Raw genomic sequence first — 16,287 nt, forward strand, 5'->3', positions numbered from 1 at the left:
CCAGCTACCGCCATTCCCCTCCCTACCCACCCCCAGTAGTGTACTCAAAGCGAGGCTTGTCTGTATCAAGCGTCTCGTGTTGCTACGCAACTCAAAAAGGACCTAAATATTACGCCCGCCATTTTGAAACCCATTCATGAACTTGAACTCCGCCGATACAGAGTGTGAAAAGACTTGTGCGCTTTAATTGCAATCCTTAGGATGTGATGGCATCTTTATATTCTGATAGATCAGATCATTTCCCCAAAATTCCAAAGCAAAGACTTGTGGAAGCAAAACCCGGCGCACAGTTGACGTATCTCGAGGACTCTGGTGTTGATGTGCGCGAGCTATGGAGAGACCACGGGAATGAACGACAGTTGTACAGAAATTCCCCTCCGATGATTATTGGACAGAGAAAACCTGGCAGTCAGAATAGTTCTCGGACAAATTCGCCTGTCCAAAGGCGAAATGAGGTATGGTTAACTAAAAATATACCATTTATCAGCAACTGCAATGTTGTTTACAAGAGTTGGTCATTCGAATCATAAGCTTATTTAGAGTGCAGCATCGAGATCGAATTAGCGATATACAGTTAAAGTTCGAATTCTAATGTTCTACCTAAAGAAAATCACAAACCCAACAGTAATGGGAATCTTGTTTAAGGATTATTTTTACCTTTACTTTAGCTAAGAGTATGCGACGATTCAAATAAAGTTTGGTGGTTAAATTATTTAGACTACCGTAATTGGCTTAACTTAATGACAGAAAACTACAACATTTCATCTTGGACATCTTTTACTTCAGAACAGTGAAATAATTAGCTTAAAACCTGCAAGAAAGACGTTTTATCGAAATTAAATGAAGTAGGCTGTGGGCAATATTTTCTTTACACTAGTACTGTAAAAGGAATGTTGAACTCTGAATTGCAAAGTTTGACCAAATTTGAGCTAATTAGAACTAATTTGAACTAAATACAGGATGCTGTATCCATGTCTAAAGTAGCACATGTCTCTTTTATCTCGTAGATTACTTCTTTCAACCATAAACTAATTGACTGTACATTGTATATTACAAGCTTTGCCATTAACTAATTAATTATTTAAACTTAAGAGAACAGAGAAAGTTCTTTAGCAACCAAATACTGCAAACACTCTCAGGAGATGTTATTTGTATAATTTTGGGAGTTGTTTACTTTGATTAAAATTTCAAGTAGCTAAAAATGGATCAATCCCATACTTGAAATATATATTATCTGTCCTAAATCATAGCTATATATTCCTGAAAAATATGTTTTTTAATAGAAACAAAATCCAGTACATTATAAGTTACTGGAAGCGAGAGTTTAAACAATTTCCCCATTTAATTCGTGGAATAATTTCCTCCACTTTTTACAAGAAAGTAAAACTATTATTTTTCTGAATTCTTATTCTATACTGATAGATTTGAATACTGATCAATGTACATATATTGAAAGCAAAAGCTAGAAATTAATTTCATTTAAAGGAAAATCAATCATTCAATTAGCTTCTGTCAATCAGTGTCATTGAATTTGTTTTCATTGGTTTTTAGGCAATTGACCTGAGTGTCAAAAAATAGACTGCCTTCCTGTTTTTTCAATACACCTTTAGAAGAATGCCATCCTCGGAGACCCAGGGGCAGTTAGTGGGGGCGACTGGCAGCTTATCGGGACGACGGGATTTTTGGGCGAAAGTTTACAAGAGCGTAACAGCCCCTGGGCACTTTGTCTTAACGAACCAGTTCCAGAAGCGTTTGAACTCCTTCCTCCTGATTGGCCACAAAAATATTTTTGTGGCCAATCAGCGAGGAGAACCGGCCAAGAGACTCTGATGTCTTCTTACACGAAGTAGTTTTCTCCTTCGATCGACGAAGTTGCTTGGCCCTTGTTGCAACCGAGAGATAATTCTTGGGAACCGTTTCAGAAAAAAAATTCAACGAAGCGTACGAAATCGCCAACTGAAAGCCAGGCGCAAGGAAACAAATACCCATCGCCAAATTTTCACGGCAGCCTTTTTGAAGGTATGGTGAATTTTTCTAGCTAAAACACGATACACGTTGCTTGTCGAGTAAACAATGTTACATATATATTTTTTCGATCGTTGAAAGACTTCTGAAACTTTCCATGATTTGAGAATCTTCGTTGCACGGGCCACGCAACTATGTCGATCGAACGTGGGAACGATCGGCGAGCTGCACTGCTCGCACTTTGCTTCCTTGCTTTCGCGTCGAACTGAATCACTCTCATTATCGAACGCTACCGGTTTGTAAATGGCTGAGGTGAATCAGGCGCTTCAAAGCGTACATTCGAACATGAGTTCCAGCAAGCCCTAAACGAAAGCTTGTCTTTGATCTCTGTGGACAAGCTTAAAGCGGAGCAAAGTTAGAAAGGGAGAATCTACTGTGCTTTATGGTACTCCAAAGAAATTTACCAAAACAATACTGTTGCTGTTGTTTGTGATGAGGTGCATACAACTGTTCATTGACAAATAGATGGATTTGTGTACTAGGAAAAGCCTGTATATTTCTATTTTCATAGTCTGTACTGAATAAGTAGTCATAGTAGATCCCCTTATTAAAAATCAATGAAGTTATGTCTAAAAGCTGACAGACACATCATAACAAAATGTTTTTCCTCTCTGTTTAGACCAAACACATGAAGCCTTGAGGCTTCTTTGTGATGAGAACTCTTTGACAAGGCTTTTGCACTAAACTTTAAGCTGGTTGCAAATGTTTGGCTTGTTCACTATAATAAGTGCCCAATGAGTGTTAACTAAAAGAGCTGCAAACATTTTCTTTATTAAGACTTGCATATACATGTAGTACCAAAAATTAAAAGTCAGTGGAATGTATGCTGGACAGCTCTTTTAATTAACAATCGCGCTTCACGCTCGAAATTCCCTTCTCCCTCCCCCTCGAACATCGGCCATGCAGGCTACTTTTAATTTGACTAATTAAAATATGATTGTCACATACAACAAGTAATTATTGCTTGTTCATGATTTTATGTTTACTTCTCATATACTGCTTGTGTAACTTAATTATTAGTTCAGGGTCCGAAATTGCGCCTTCCTGGTCGCCAATGCGACTAAATATTGAGAGCTGGCGACCAGAATTTCACAACTGATCGCCCACTGGCGACTAAGTTGCTTTGTAAGAGTATTCAGAGAAATTGATTAAAAATAAAATTCGGAGCCGTTTTTTAACAATTTATTGACTCACTTTTTATCTTAGTGATGTCCTTGAGATAACACTGAAGTAAATTTCTCGCTACATAGTGTATAAACTCCCCAACAGCTCAGCCAACAGCTGCGATCAACACGATTGGAACATTGCGAGCCGCCATGTTGTTTTCCTCAGCGGTTTTCCCCATGACGCTATTGCGGGCGCGCCCAGCCATGTGCTTTCTTTCGCATGCAATGAATATTCATACAGGCGATGTCATGTCCGCGGACACGCTGAAATATTTCCGTCATTTACTTGAAACTGGTAAGGCTACAGATGCAAAAAACTTTGTGGAAGATTTAGATATTTCCAATTACATGCCAGGCTACTAAGCTACGACGTTCCACGAACGCAACACGTTCTTGTTGTCACTGTGTTGAATGAAAAACTACCTGTCGAAATATGTCAGAAAGTTGGTGGAAATGATGTTTTTTATATTATTAAAGAGCGGAATGTTTGGGTAAGACTGTAAAGTATTTTCCGTTTAAATGTTAGAGAGTTAACGTTCGATAAAGAAGCATTTCTTTGAGTGATTATCATCGTTGTTTTGTGGTATAAGTAAGCGGTTTTTGAGCATATGAATGGCCAAAAATACACAAGAAGAACAAGTGTTTCGTCTTTTAAGTGTAAAAGGAAAGTCAATCGAAAAACATTGGCGACCAGAAGTTGCCATCTGGCGACTAAAACTTTCGGTCCGGTCGCCAGGTGGCGCCGATGTAAAAAATTTAATTTCGGACCCTGAGTATACCTACACAAAGTATACAGGAACTTTCTATCAACACTCTTCAAATAAGAGCGGTACTGCAATTCTCAAAAATCAGAAACTCCCTTCATGCAACAAGAGGAGCTAAAGGGCACTGCACAAGTCACAGATCAGGGAGAGGGCTCCTGGGTGCCCCACCTCCCCCACCCTTCACCCACATGGGCAAGAATTTTTGAGCAAGCTATTGTGAACAATAATTTAGGTTCCCAAATGGAAGATAAAATTTGCAGGCCCCCCACATGCATATATGCCAATGTACATATTACACACAACCTGTATTTTCAAATAATTTGAAAATACAGGTTGTGTGTAATATGTACATTGGCATATATGCATGTGGGGGGCCTGCAAATTTTATCTTCCATTAGCTTAGGTATATATAAAGTTAAAGGGACACTACTGTCACGGAGATTTTAATGCTTTTTGGTAAAAAAAAGTACTTAAATGGGCAAATAGGTCTTCTCGTACATGAAATGCACCTGGTGCATCAAGATGGAGATACAAAAGTAAATTGTTGTTGAAGGAAGAAGGGACCAAGAATGTTTTTTTGTTTTTTGTTTTTTCAGTCCACAAGGACAAAACTTGAAAAAATCAGCCTACCTTTTTCAAGTTGAGATCTAAAGTATCTGATGGCATCACATTGATATCACTTGTTTATCACTTCAGTACACTTACATGGTGATTCTTAACAAAACTGGACCACTATTCGTACTGTTTCCATAGTCTTGAGTGTCTTGAGTTTTTGAAAGTTATATGTTTCTCTGATAGTCTTATACAGGAAATTATTGATTCTTGTAAATTATATTCTGTAGAGAACATCTTAGAGACACAAACTGTATGGAATGCTGATTGTGCAATCAAGATTTTTAGTTGTCTGAAAAGAGTATTTAAAGTTCTGCAATAACTAAAATCAATGTTAAGTGTAAAATAATGTGTCTATCAGGCCCATAGGATGGCTTTCATGTTATGCCTCTTCATCCCAAGTCAAGGTACATGAATGGGTCCACTTCCCCTCGCTAGAATATAATTTCATCTGTACTTTAGTGATCCACAGCTAATATGACAGCTCACTCAAAAAGAAAACTGTTACAATACACTGTTAAATTTAAAATCTAATCAGTAAAGAATTAACCCAGGCAGGGCTCGAGACTAACGGTAGCCAACTAGCCAAAGGCTACTAAAATTTAGGTTTTGGCTACCAGGTTTAGCATTCCTACTAGCCACTTTGGCTAGTGAAAAACTCGGAAAAGTCAACTGTTCTTGATAGAAATCAATATACCTGACTAGTGAAAAATTACTTTTGGCTAGTAAAATCTGACATGTCACTAGCCAGTAAACCAGTGAATTAAAAAGTTAGTCTCCAGCCCTGCCAGGGTTTTTTTCAACTATGTTTCGTTTTCTTCGCTTGTCCATAAGAACAAACCCACACAGTCTGCAACAATCGACCTCACCCAATGATCATCATACAGCGAAAAAAAAAATCGGGACAGAAAACAGAAGCTGTATTGTAATCCATCGTCACATATTTAATACTAGGATGCGAAAATTGGCCGGTTTGTGATTCAGTTCGACGCGAAAGCAAGAAGCAAAGTGCGAGCAGTGCAGCTCGCCGATCGTTCCCACGTTCGATCGACATAGTTGCGTGGCCCTTGCAACGAAGATTCTCAAATCATGGAAAGTTTCAGAAGTCTTTCAACGATCGAAAAAAAATATATGTAACATTGTTTACTCGACAAGCAACGTGTATCGTGTTTTAGCTAGAAAAATTCACCATACCTTCAAAAAGGCTGCCGTGAAAATTTGGCGATGGGTATTTGTTTCCTTGCGCCTGGCTTTCAGTTGGCGATTTCGTACGCTTCGTTGAATTTTTTTCTGAAACGGTTCACAAGAATTATCTCTCGGTTGCAAGGGCCAAGCAACTTCGTCGATCGAAGGAGAAAACTACTTCGTGTAAGAAGACATCAGAGTCTCTTGGCCGGTTCTCCTCGCTGATTGGCCACAAAAATATTTTTGTGGCCAATCAGGAGGAAGGAGTTCAAACGCTTCTGGAACTGGTTTGTTAAGACAAAGTGCCCAGGGGCTGTTACGCTCTTGTAAACTTTCGCCCAAAAATCCCGTCGTCCCGATAAGCTGCCAGTCGCCCCCACTAACTGCCCCTGGGTCTCCGAGGATGGAAGAATGCAAGACTATGTGGGCCTCAATGTTGCGAACACATCTAGTTTTCTTGCAGTTCTTATTGCAGTTATTGTTCTTATTGATCAAAGAGAATACATGAAAATACTTTGTCAAGTACTAAATTTCGCGATTTTTTAAAAAACTAAGAAATGTAATACTCATGAAAGATGTGAAGATTAAAAATCATTAAATTTAACACACTCGAATTCTACCTTCCTCTTGAAGTTGCAAATTTAATACTTGCAAAATATGGCTCTTGATTTTTCGCAATTTAGTGAGATTATAAGGTAGATGCCTGGTTTGTTTTTTTCTGACGACTGAAAACTGCCATAGTCATAAATAATTTGCTAATTAATACACAATATTATTGATAAATCTGTCAGGTTGAGCCAGGCACCCTTGCCTGCCGCAGTCCTTCTATTTCCTTGGAACTTGGATCCTCTTTAGATGAAAGTCAGCTTTTAAGAGATAAGATCACCAGACTTCAGCAGGAGAGAGAGCACCTTAGTTCACAGGTATAATAATTTACTTATATTATTTAGTGATGGCAACATGTACTCTGGAAAAGTAAGTTGATTAAGTAAAACAATAATCTTTTAAAACTTGAGAAAGACGTAAATTCAGTTGTTCCAGAAATTATCCATAACCACTCGCATGGGAAGATTTGTTGGTTGGAACTTGCCACCCATCTGGACCCTAGCCTTAAGCACTACTAATGACATGGAGATAGTCACTCAATATATTTTTTTCAGTCACTATTAATTTTTTATTCTTGAACAGTTATCACACTACAGACAAGCCGCAGAAACTGCACAAACCGACCTTGCAGCTGAAAAAGTGGTTTCATCTGGATTACAACATGAGGTATGACTGAGCTGTTCTTGATTTGAAAATCCATCCACTTAATCTGTAATGTTATAATAATAAATTAATAAAATTTACTAATTGTTATCCGCTTCTTTTAAAATACAGTTGAGAGATGTGCAGCATAGAATATCAGAAAAGGATCAACAAATAATTGAATTTAAGGTAGGTAAAATTAACGATACATATACCGGTACTACTTTTTATAAGTAACATGAAGAACTTGACAATAATTAAATATTTTAATGTTGGCCATGGCATGTGCTTAGTGTTTTGGTGGCTTGTGGTAAGCTGCTCCTCTCATTAATTAACACTTTCCACTCTCTCAGTAATAAATTATAAATGGTCACCAGACTGAATAATTTCATTCCCAATATCTGCAATGTTTAAAATTCCCGTGCCTTGTGCTTACAGTGTGAAATTGAAAGCAACAAACAAAATGCAGCACGGCAGACAGCTCTGGTCCAATCACTCCGTGACAGAATACGAGAAGCAGAAGATGAAGCAGTGGAAAAGGAGAACTTTGCAAATCGGAGTGATGTCACCATATCGTCATTACGGAAAGAGATGCAGACTCAGCAAGATCGTTTACAGCAGGTGGAGTCATCCCTTAAACATCACATCACTGCCGAGGAGGAAGCCGCTAGCAGAGCAGCAAAATGGGAGAGTAAGGTATGTATTGTGAAATTACACTGAAAGTAAAACCCCGGTAACTTGAACTCAGACGGCTAACTCGAACAACCCCGCTAACTCGAACTAACTTCCATTTCCCTTGGACCCACTTTCAGTCATTTTTACTCGGTTAACTTGAAAACCCCGCTAACTCGACCTGCTTTTCGTTTCCCTTCAGAGTTCGAGTTACCAGGGTTCAACTGTACAGGGTTCGCACGCACCTTGAAAGTCCTTGAAAGTCCTTGAATCTCAAAATAAAAATTCAAGGCCTTGAAAGTCCTTGAAATTGGTTTTCGGTCCTTGAAAGTCCTTGATTTTGTTATTGAACGTCAAAAGGCTTCAAGGCAATGAGAGAAGACCGCCAAAATGAGCGATTTTTTTAGTTCTTCAGCAAGCACAACAACCGTTGATTTGGGGTAAATTGCATGAAAAAAAAGTCCTTGAAATTTCCAAGAAGGGTCCTGGAAAGTCTTTGAAAAGTCCTTGAATTTTTAGCCTGAAAAAGTGCACGAACCCTGACTGTACATACCTGAGTGCACAAACCATGCCATTCTCAGATAAGGACCATAAACTGTAGACCCCATCTGACGTTTTTTAATTTTGTTTTAACTGATAGTATGGTGAGATAAGAACACAGTTGACCCAAGCTCTGCAGTTGGATGCATCAGAAGCACTGTCCGTTTCTGTACATTCGCTCCTTGGAAGGGTGAGTTTGTTAATACTTCAACAAAACGATATATATATTTTCAAGTCTTAAAATTCAATCAAGAGGTTTGATTCACCAGCAAGATTTGGTACTTTGCAAGCATTTGCCTTGAATTTGAGGATGCCTTACTGTACTGACTGTAAATAATGGCAACGGTGGATCACATTGTAAGTAGGACTGAACTGCCATCCAATTCATACACTTTGCCATCTTTTTGAAAACATTTTGAAGTCTTACACTGTTCATCATGAAAATGCAACTTTTTTTATTTTTAATTAATTTTTAATAAATATTTCAATAAATAATTTTGGTCAAATTTATTGTTAGATTGCAGAAATAGCCAGAGAAAGGAATACCTTACAAGACAAAGCAAATGCATTGTCTCGCAACTTACATGAAAGCAACTTGGAGTCTAAAGCAAGCAGGTATGACTTGTTATATTGTTAATTTCCATGCAATACTAAAAATTAATGTACTATGCATGCAGTTATACATGTATGAACCTTTGGTTAGTACATTTCTGCAATCATCATGGAAAAAATCATTTTTGTTTTCATTCTTATCAAATTTCTGTTGTTATTTTTCAGGGAAACTATAATGAGGTTAGTTTCAGAGGTCGGACAAGAGAAGAAGTCTTCTGGTCAGAGCCAACAGACAATCAATGGCTTGACTCGAGAGCGAGATGCTCTGCAGCAGAAAATCCGGGAAATGGAAATAGAAGTTGATCGGATGAAGCACCAGCTTGCAGCCAGTCAGGATGCCTGGGGAGTGACCAAGAAACAGCTTGATGAAAAGGAAAACAAGTAAGGCTTTGAAACTTTTAGGGATATTGGGTTTTGTTTTTTTTTTTTTTACTAATGGGGAGAAACTTTCTGGGGATGGGGACTCTGAAATGAAATGAGGACAGTAATGCTTGCCATCTTTGCTAAGCGTGTTAGGACAGAATAACAAGGTCTTGTTGGGAATGCACTTGACAAACTACTGTGTTGAATGTCTTAACTGATCAGACTTGAAAAATGGTATCTTTTTTAGGTCAAGAAAAGCTTGAACCATGCACATAAAGGGTATCCTTTAGGGGTTTAATTCAATTTTTCCAACAAGTTGCAGACTCACTTGTTTAAAACCTTAGTATCGGTAACTTACAGAACCTTTTATTTAATTACAGGATTCAAGAAATGGAACAAACTCTACATACCAGTGAATACACAGGCCAATCAGCTCAATCAAAGGTTTGTGGTCTATGTATGTTTTAACCTGGAAACAAAAACTGTATAACTTGATGCACTCCATGGATGATCTCAGAACCCAGGTCCACCTACTGTGTTGATGAAGGCTTTGTCTCAGTGTAATCATTTATTCATAAAGCAAAAACAACTTCAGTCCCCAGGGGGTTACTCAACGAAGTTTTATACAGAGAGTTTCCGCCCCGAGGTCCAAACCCTTATCCTTTTATGTACCATTTTGACATTGAAGTTAACCCATCTCATATACTTCCATAGTCATAGAAAATGGTATCCCTTTTTCATTCCTGTAGCAAAAAATACTTCATCCCTTTTTTAAACTATTCACATGACATTACGTAATTCTTTTTTGTCACCTATGCAGCTGCACAACTTCAAGCGGCACCTGGCTCAGATGATTGGAGATGTAGATGATTCCATTGCAGCTGAGGAAGATGCTATCATTTCTAAAGTAAAGAAGATAGTCAGGGATTACAGAGATGTGAAGTCGGTAAGAACAACTTGCATTCAATTACTCCCTGCCTTGGCGTCTTTGTGATGCAAAATCATGCTGTTGTTCTTTTAAAAAAATTAATGGTTTCTTGCTTTTGATCTGTTAACTTAGCTCGGTAGTCCTCCATTAGATTTTGCTCTGTTTAATGTTTTACAGCAGTACTACATGTACAAGTGAGATGGAATACATTAAGTATCTGATTGCAGCACAGACTTCACTTGCCTCTTACACCCGCTTTCAGTATTAAGTGTATAGCGGCTTTCTGTCGACATCCATCTTTGGACGTGCTTAACAAACAACACGGACCAAACTCCGCCAATCACAGCCCACTAGCATGACTTTGTGGGCCTAGGCTTTGCGTGAATCCTTGTGGGCTCTTTTGCATGAAACCAACAACGGTATGCATCAGTTTTTATTGGCTCATTTCAAACAGCACGTCGAAAGACGCTGTCGAAAGATGGATGTGGAAAGATAGCTATGCAAGTAACACTGAAAGCGGGTGTAATTTGTTACTATAATTTCATTAATCTTAAATAGTGTAGTAGCTATAGCCAAACGAAATTCTTCAATAAACGTGAGTTGCTGGTTTAAGCATAGAACTTCACTTCTGCGGACCTTACTAACTCACTTTTTTGTTGTGTTCAGAGAGAGGAATCATTAAGGGTCCAGTTTAAGAACCTATCCGAAGAGCTTGAAAGTCAAAGGAACCTTCACCGCACCACACTAAAACGAGCCAACGAGGCAGAGACCCAACTGAAAGAGAACCAAGAACGTGTGACGGGTCTTGAAGGAGAGCTGCTTACTTCTGATGTAGAGAGAGACCAGCTGAAGGATGACAAGAGAAAGGTAACACTGTTGAAGACTGTTTTTATGAGGAAAAGGGTAAAAACGAACCCGAAAGCAAAATAATTCTTAAAAATTTCAAAAAAAAATGTTATTTCGGGTCGGATTTATTGGCTGGAGCCCGCAGTTTACAATAGGGGCGTTGCTAGGCAACATGACGTAAGAAAACTTGACGGCGGCGAGGTTTTGCACCAATATTTTTTCTTAAAAAAATTTGAACAGTATCAAAATCTTTTGAATGAAAGAAGAATTGTCCGTGTAGATAGTTACATATAACATGCACTTACAAACTTCTTGAATATATTCAACGCGTATTGTTGTTTTCTTTAGCCATAATATCTTGTTTTTAACTATCGTTGTAAATTTTGTCTCAGTTTGTCACGTTCTGTGAGAAGATGGCTCGTGTCATGAAGCTCGATGAAATCGCTGATGATGTGGGGTTGGATGTCAATGGAGACGCTCTGCTGGCGAGAGGAGAGCAACTTGTCAAGCTAGAGGTATGTCGTGTTTTTATGTAGTCTCTCTCCAAGTAAGACCTCAAACGGGACATCAAAATTTTAAAAAGTGCAAATTTAGTGATTTCCCTTCCATTACGTGTTCGTTGTGTATTCTATCCGCTCATGAAACCCGTGTGACATGTTGTAACCTGAATTGAGTCCATCGCATACCAGTGACACGATACCAAAATTAAATGGTTTTCCTTTATAGAAAAGTAATGATGACTCCCACAGTGGAATTTTTGGGTTTAGTATATTTAGAGTAAAATTCGGGTTAAATTGAAAATTTTTAACACACTTTTCCGGAAGGCCAGTTCAAGAGGCCATTTTGGAGTTGCATCTTTTTTAAAATAAATGTCACACGAAAACGAGTTTCACTTTGGATAAAGAATGAAAAACGTGGTCGTTTTAGGTTTCTCCGAAATTTTTTTAATTTTTTTTTTTGGATAACTATACCGATTCTGAACTCAACATGTTTTTTTTTTGTTTGCGTTTCCGCAGGCTGACGCATTAGATGACAGAAAGACCACAATTTACAACCTACAGAGGCGTGTAAAGTGGTCCAAACAACAGATAGAGAGTAAAGATTTACACCTGGGACTGCTGAAAAAGAAAGTAACAGAGCTTGAAGATCTTTTACGAGAAAAAGGACGAGTTGAAGTCGAAAGAGACGAGAACTCGCTTAGATACAAGAAACTCGTCAAACAAAACGATAAACTTCAGCGAGAACTACTTGATTATAAACAGCAAGTTACAGGCTTGAAGGCAAAGTTATTGGAGGCAAGCGAACTAAGGGTAAGTACAGAAAGATAATACATCTTATAATAGCGTTTGGTTAGTGCTTGTCTCGAACTCCGGAGGTCGCGGGTTTGAATCTTGTTCTGTCCACTAGCTGGTGTTGTCGTGCTCAAAAGTCCCCCCCCCCCTCCCCCCCCCGCTGGAGCAAGAGAGCCCGAGATAAACTCCTCGGCTACGTTTTAGCCTGCGTGGCAAGCGTCCTTTCTCGTTTTCCATTCCCTTTTCCCTTTGAACACCTGCCACGCAGGCTAGCAACGTTTAAAAATAGCCAACGGTGGTCTGACTCCTGGCAGTTGGGCTTTTTAACGTTGTTAACAGCTCGTTCTCTTTATGTAGGTGAGAACTTTAGAGCAAGGGAAAACGATTGAAGAGCTAGAGAACGCAGTTAACAAACTAGCCAAGAGTAAACACAAGACATCTGCTGAACTACACGACTTAAAGAACGAGCTGGAGATGACAGAGAACCAGGCTCGAGAGAAGAAAGCGAGATCTTCCCAAACAATGCAGCAACTAAACAGTGAACTACAAACTACTAAACAAGCACTGGAAGAGAGTAGAATAAGAGAAAAACAGGTAAACACTATGCGACAGCGGAGCTCAGAATTTAAATTCTCATTACTGGCTGCTTTATTTTCCTTTATTGAAAGTTATGAGAATTAGTAGTACATCAGGAGAATGTCCCTTAGCTGTAATTTATTTTTTCTTTTTTTTCATGTGGTGTCCGTTTGTCAGTTTCAAAACTGAAGGTGCTTTGTTTCATATAACCACGTTATTTAACATGACAACTGAAATTAGCGCGAATTTCAATTTATGGAGCGTTAATTTCAACGCTAGTTCCTTAAGGCGTCTTAATTTCTTTCATTAACACTTCTGTTATATAATTTAATTAGACCTACCATTCTGAATCCAGTCGACAGTAACAGCTTTCTTTATTTGGCACTTTTTTTAAAAAAAGATTTCAAGTTCCTTCTCTTAGTGGTTCATCTTTGAACCTCACAAATCGAGTGATCTGAATCTGTTCTGTTTTGCTCTGTTCTTGAATTTGTTGTTGTTGCCAATACAAAAGGCGTTTTCCTTTGTGTCATTCGCGTTAATTCCCTTTATTTTAAACTATTTTGCGTTTCCATTCCATTAAAAGTGTTATAGGTTTCTATTAATAGAGCGGTTTTCCTTGGAGTGTCGAAAGTAAGTGTTCGCATTTCGCTTTACGGCCTTTTTTGTATTAACTTTGTGTTTTGATTGGTTCATTGGATTGTCTGCGTGTTTTGTGATTGGACAGAGTGATTACTTTGGTTTTGGTTTTTACGACACTCAAATGAAAACCGCTCTAGTAAGGTACAGCGTCCTGATGGTTGCATTCTTTTGATCCACTGAATTGTGTAAACCGACATTTTATATGTCTTGTGTTTCAGTTGCTGGATTTCCGTCAAGTGCTTGCCCGTCTTCTTGGCCTCGATATCAACACGCTTTCGGTCCCAGACTACGAAATCATCTCACGGCTGGAGCGTCTCGTCCAGGCGCACCATGCGCACTCAATCACCACGCACAGCCTGGAGGCTAGTCTCCAGGACATGGAGAGCGGCTTCCGTGCAGGGTACGACGATGCTGTAGCTATTCTTAGAACGCCATCGCCTGTTAAAGCATCTTAACACGAGCGTTGAACTTTCTTTTGATATGTACATAGCAGCCATACAAAGGAATGCTAGATTATATACCTCTAAGACTAGTAACTACATAGTTACGTGACTAATGACTCGTTGATGTTACAATTTATGTAACGTGATACAATTCTGGGCTTTGCGTGACTCTTCAGTAGCGTCACGCAAAACAGTAAACTTAGTGTAGATTTACAGGTGGACTGTCGTTTTCGTGAACTGGAAGTTGTCGTTAGCCTGTGACCAGAAAATCCATACGTAATTTCCGCCACGAGTTCTTAGCATTTTCAGCTGTAACTTAAAAGGGCTCCTGTTGCTGAGTGAAAAATTGACGGTTTATTTGTAACATTGCATTAACAAAAAAATTATACTGCTAAGAAGAAGGGAATTTTTTGTTCTTGTGGGGATAGCACGTTAAAGCAAAGATTACATCATTATAAGATTTCCCGGTCCTTTTTTTAAACAAAAAAATTATAACACTGAAAGAGTAGTCAGTGACGTGGACAGCTCGCAGTCTTCAGGTTTGTCGGTCAGCGGTTGATGGCCAGGAACCATTAACCCACCGCTGGACGATATGCCTGTAGACTCTGGCGAGAGAAAGTCACGTGGCACTTTCGCCATATGGTGAACAACAAGAGAAAAAAATGTAGAATCACATGTAAAATAATAAAATATAGTATAGTAGTTAATTAGGGGACAACATATTTATAGTTTCAAAGGTTAAAAGATAAACTTAGTTTGTAATAAAGTAATGGTTTGTAAGACTAACTTGCGGTGAACTGGCCTCTTGAAACTTACGGACAGCCAAACTCGCACGCCAGCCGGCGACGAAACGCCCGCACCCGATTAGTTTGTAATTAAGGTGAAAGAATTTATACCCAACTAAGACTTTCATCATTCACTGGCGGCTCTAGGGGAGGGGCCCGGGGAAGGGCACCTTATTTTTAGGCCAAACAGAGGCCCATAGGGCCGAGAAAAATTATTCTCGAGAGCGCTCCCCCCCCCCCTTTATTCCAGGGTCTGGATGTCCTCCCCCCCCACTCCCCCTTATCTTAAGGTCTGGATCCGCCACTGTAATTATAGCTTTTCTGGCAAACCAAAACCGATCTTATCTAACTTGATAGAACTTCCAGAAAACGAAAACCAGTTTTAATGCGTAGACTTAATTTTTGTCTTCATTCTTTCACATGTTTCTTGGAGTTTTAGATAAGAAAATTATTTATGACAAAGTCGAGTTTTTATTTGTAAACAACAATTAAGATAATGCATGACAAATGTGATCTGTTTGCATTTTGATATGTACCTCAATGTGAAATAAAAAACAAACATTTTGTATTCACAGCTGATTAGTACATGTCATGACTCAACTGATACCATCCCCTTGCTTGTTTTAGGGACTGTGCAATAATTATCGGGAGGGGGGGGGGGGCGAAAAATGAGCCTCGCAAGGAGAAATATTACACGAGACCCCCTCTCAACAAAAGCAAATTAGCTCTGACCCCCTCCAAATCTCCCAAAACTGACGAACCCCCAGACTAACTTTATCCCCGATTTCTCAAACCAATAAGGTGGGGGGTTTTTAACTGTGGAGGTTGAATGGAGAGAGAGATAGGGTCAGAATTTGGAGAATCTCGGAACATAACCACCAAGTGATTTTAAAACGGTCCATTTGATTGGCTAGATTTTAAATTCTCGTTGTTAAAAATCAAACCAATCAAATAAGCCCGCTTTTGGGGACGAGAATGAACCATTCAGTTGAACTGGCTTGCCCTTAAATTCAATTAATTTTTGAAGCATTTCAGAAACCGTGTTTTACGTTTATTATTTGATACAAAATCTGCTTTCATGCGCTGCTTGTACCCAGATCAAACTAGATTGGCTGACATTCGACCCGTGCTGTGTCAAAGTTGTTAGGTAGTTTTTACAAATCCCGTGAACGATACTGCAGTGTTTTCACAGGCAATTTTTGATGCAATGTTTGTCGCGCTCTCGTCGAGCTCGAGCTCGCAATGAAACTATAGCGGCTATTTAAGAGTGATTTGATGAGGCAATATCGCAGAGGTTTCGAAAATGTTCAATTTTGTGGCAACAAATCGAACCCAAAAATCGCCTGTAAAAAGACCTTTACGATAACCCATCGATGTCTAGACTCTGTAGAGCACGTATATTTTTTCTTGGTTTTATCAATTTTAAGATCTGCAAGTGCTGCTTCTCAGCTGTGAACTGACAACAATGAGATCATTCAATTAATCTTCACGCTTCTTCCTGCATTAGACAGGCAGAGCATCCTGCAGCGATCTTGTCAATTTCTTAATGGATTTTTGCTTTATGAAACATTTGCTAACCATATACTTCGGC

The 16,287-nt window shown here is 39.0% G+C and overlaps 1 protein-coding gene across 1 annotated transcript; it reads left to right on the top strand.

The window, feature by feature from the left end:
• Nucleotides 1–114: 114 nt before the first annotated feature.
• Nucleotides 115–14,372, top strand: LOC144634420 (coiled-coil domain-containing protein 170-like). The gene is made up of 15 exons (XM_078493373.1): nucleotides 115–455; nucleotides 6,544–6,675; nucleotides 6,941–7,024; nucleotides 7,133–7,189; nucleotides 7,439–7,696; nucleotides 8,313–8,402; nucleotides 8,730–8,827; nucleotides 8,990–9,205; nucleotides 9,568–9,631; nucleotides 10,008–10,133; nucleotides 10,782–10,982; nucleotides 11,354–11,476; nucleotides 11,978–12,271; nucleotides 12,611–12,847; nucleotides 13,687–14,372. Exons 1-15 carry the CDS (start codon nucleotides 207–209, stop codon nucleotides 13,921–13,923), a joined length of 2,466 nt encoding a protein of 821 aa, XP_078349499.1. The 5' UTR covers nucleotides 115–206; the 3' UTR covers nucleotides 13,924–14,372.
• Nucleotides 14,373–16,287: the final 1,915 nt, after the last annotated feature.

This window comes from Oculina patagonica, chromosome 13, assembly GCF_052425735.1.
Source record: "Oculina patagonica isolate OP01 chromosome 13, crgOcupat, whole genome shotgun sequence".
Taxonomy (NCBI): Eukaryota; Metazoa; Cnidaria; class Anthozoa; order Scleractinia; family Oculinidae; genus Oculina; species Oculina patagonica.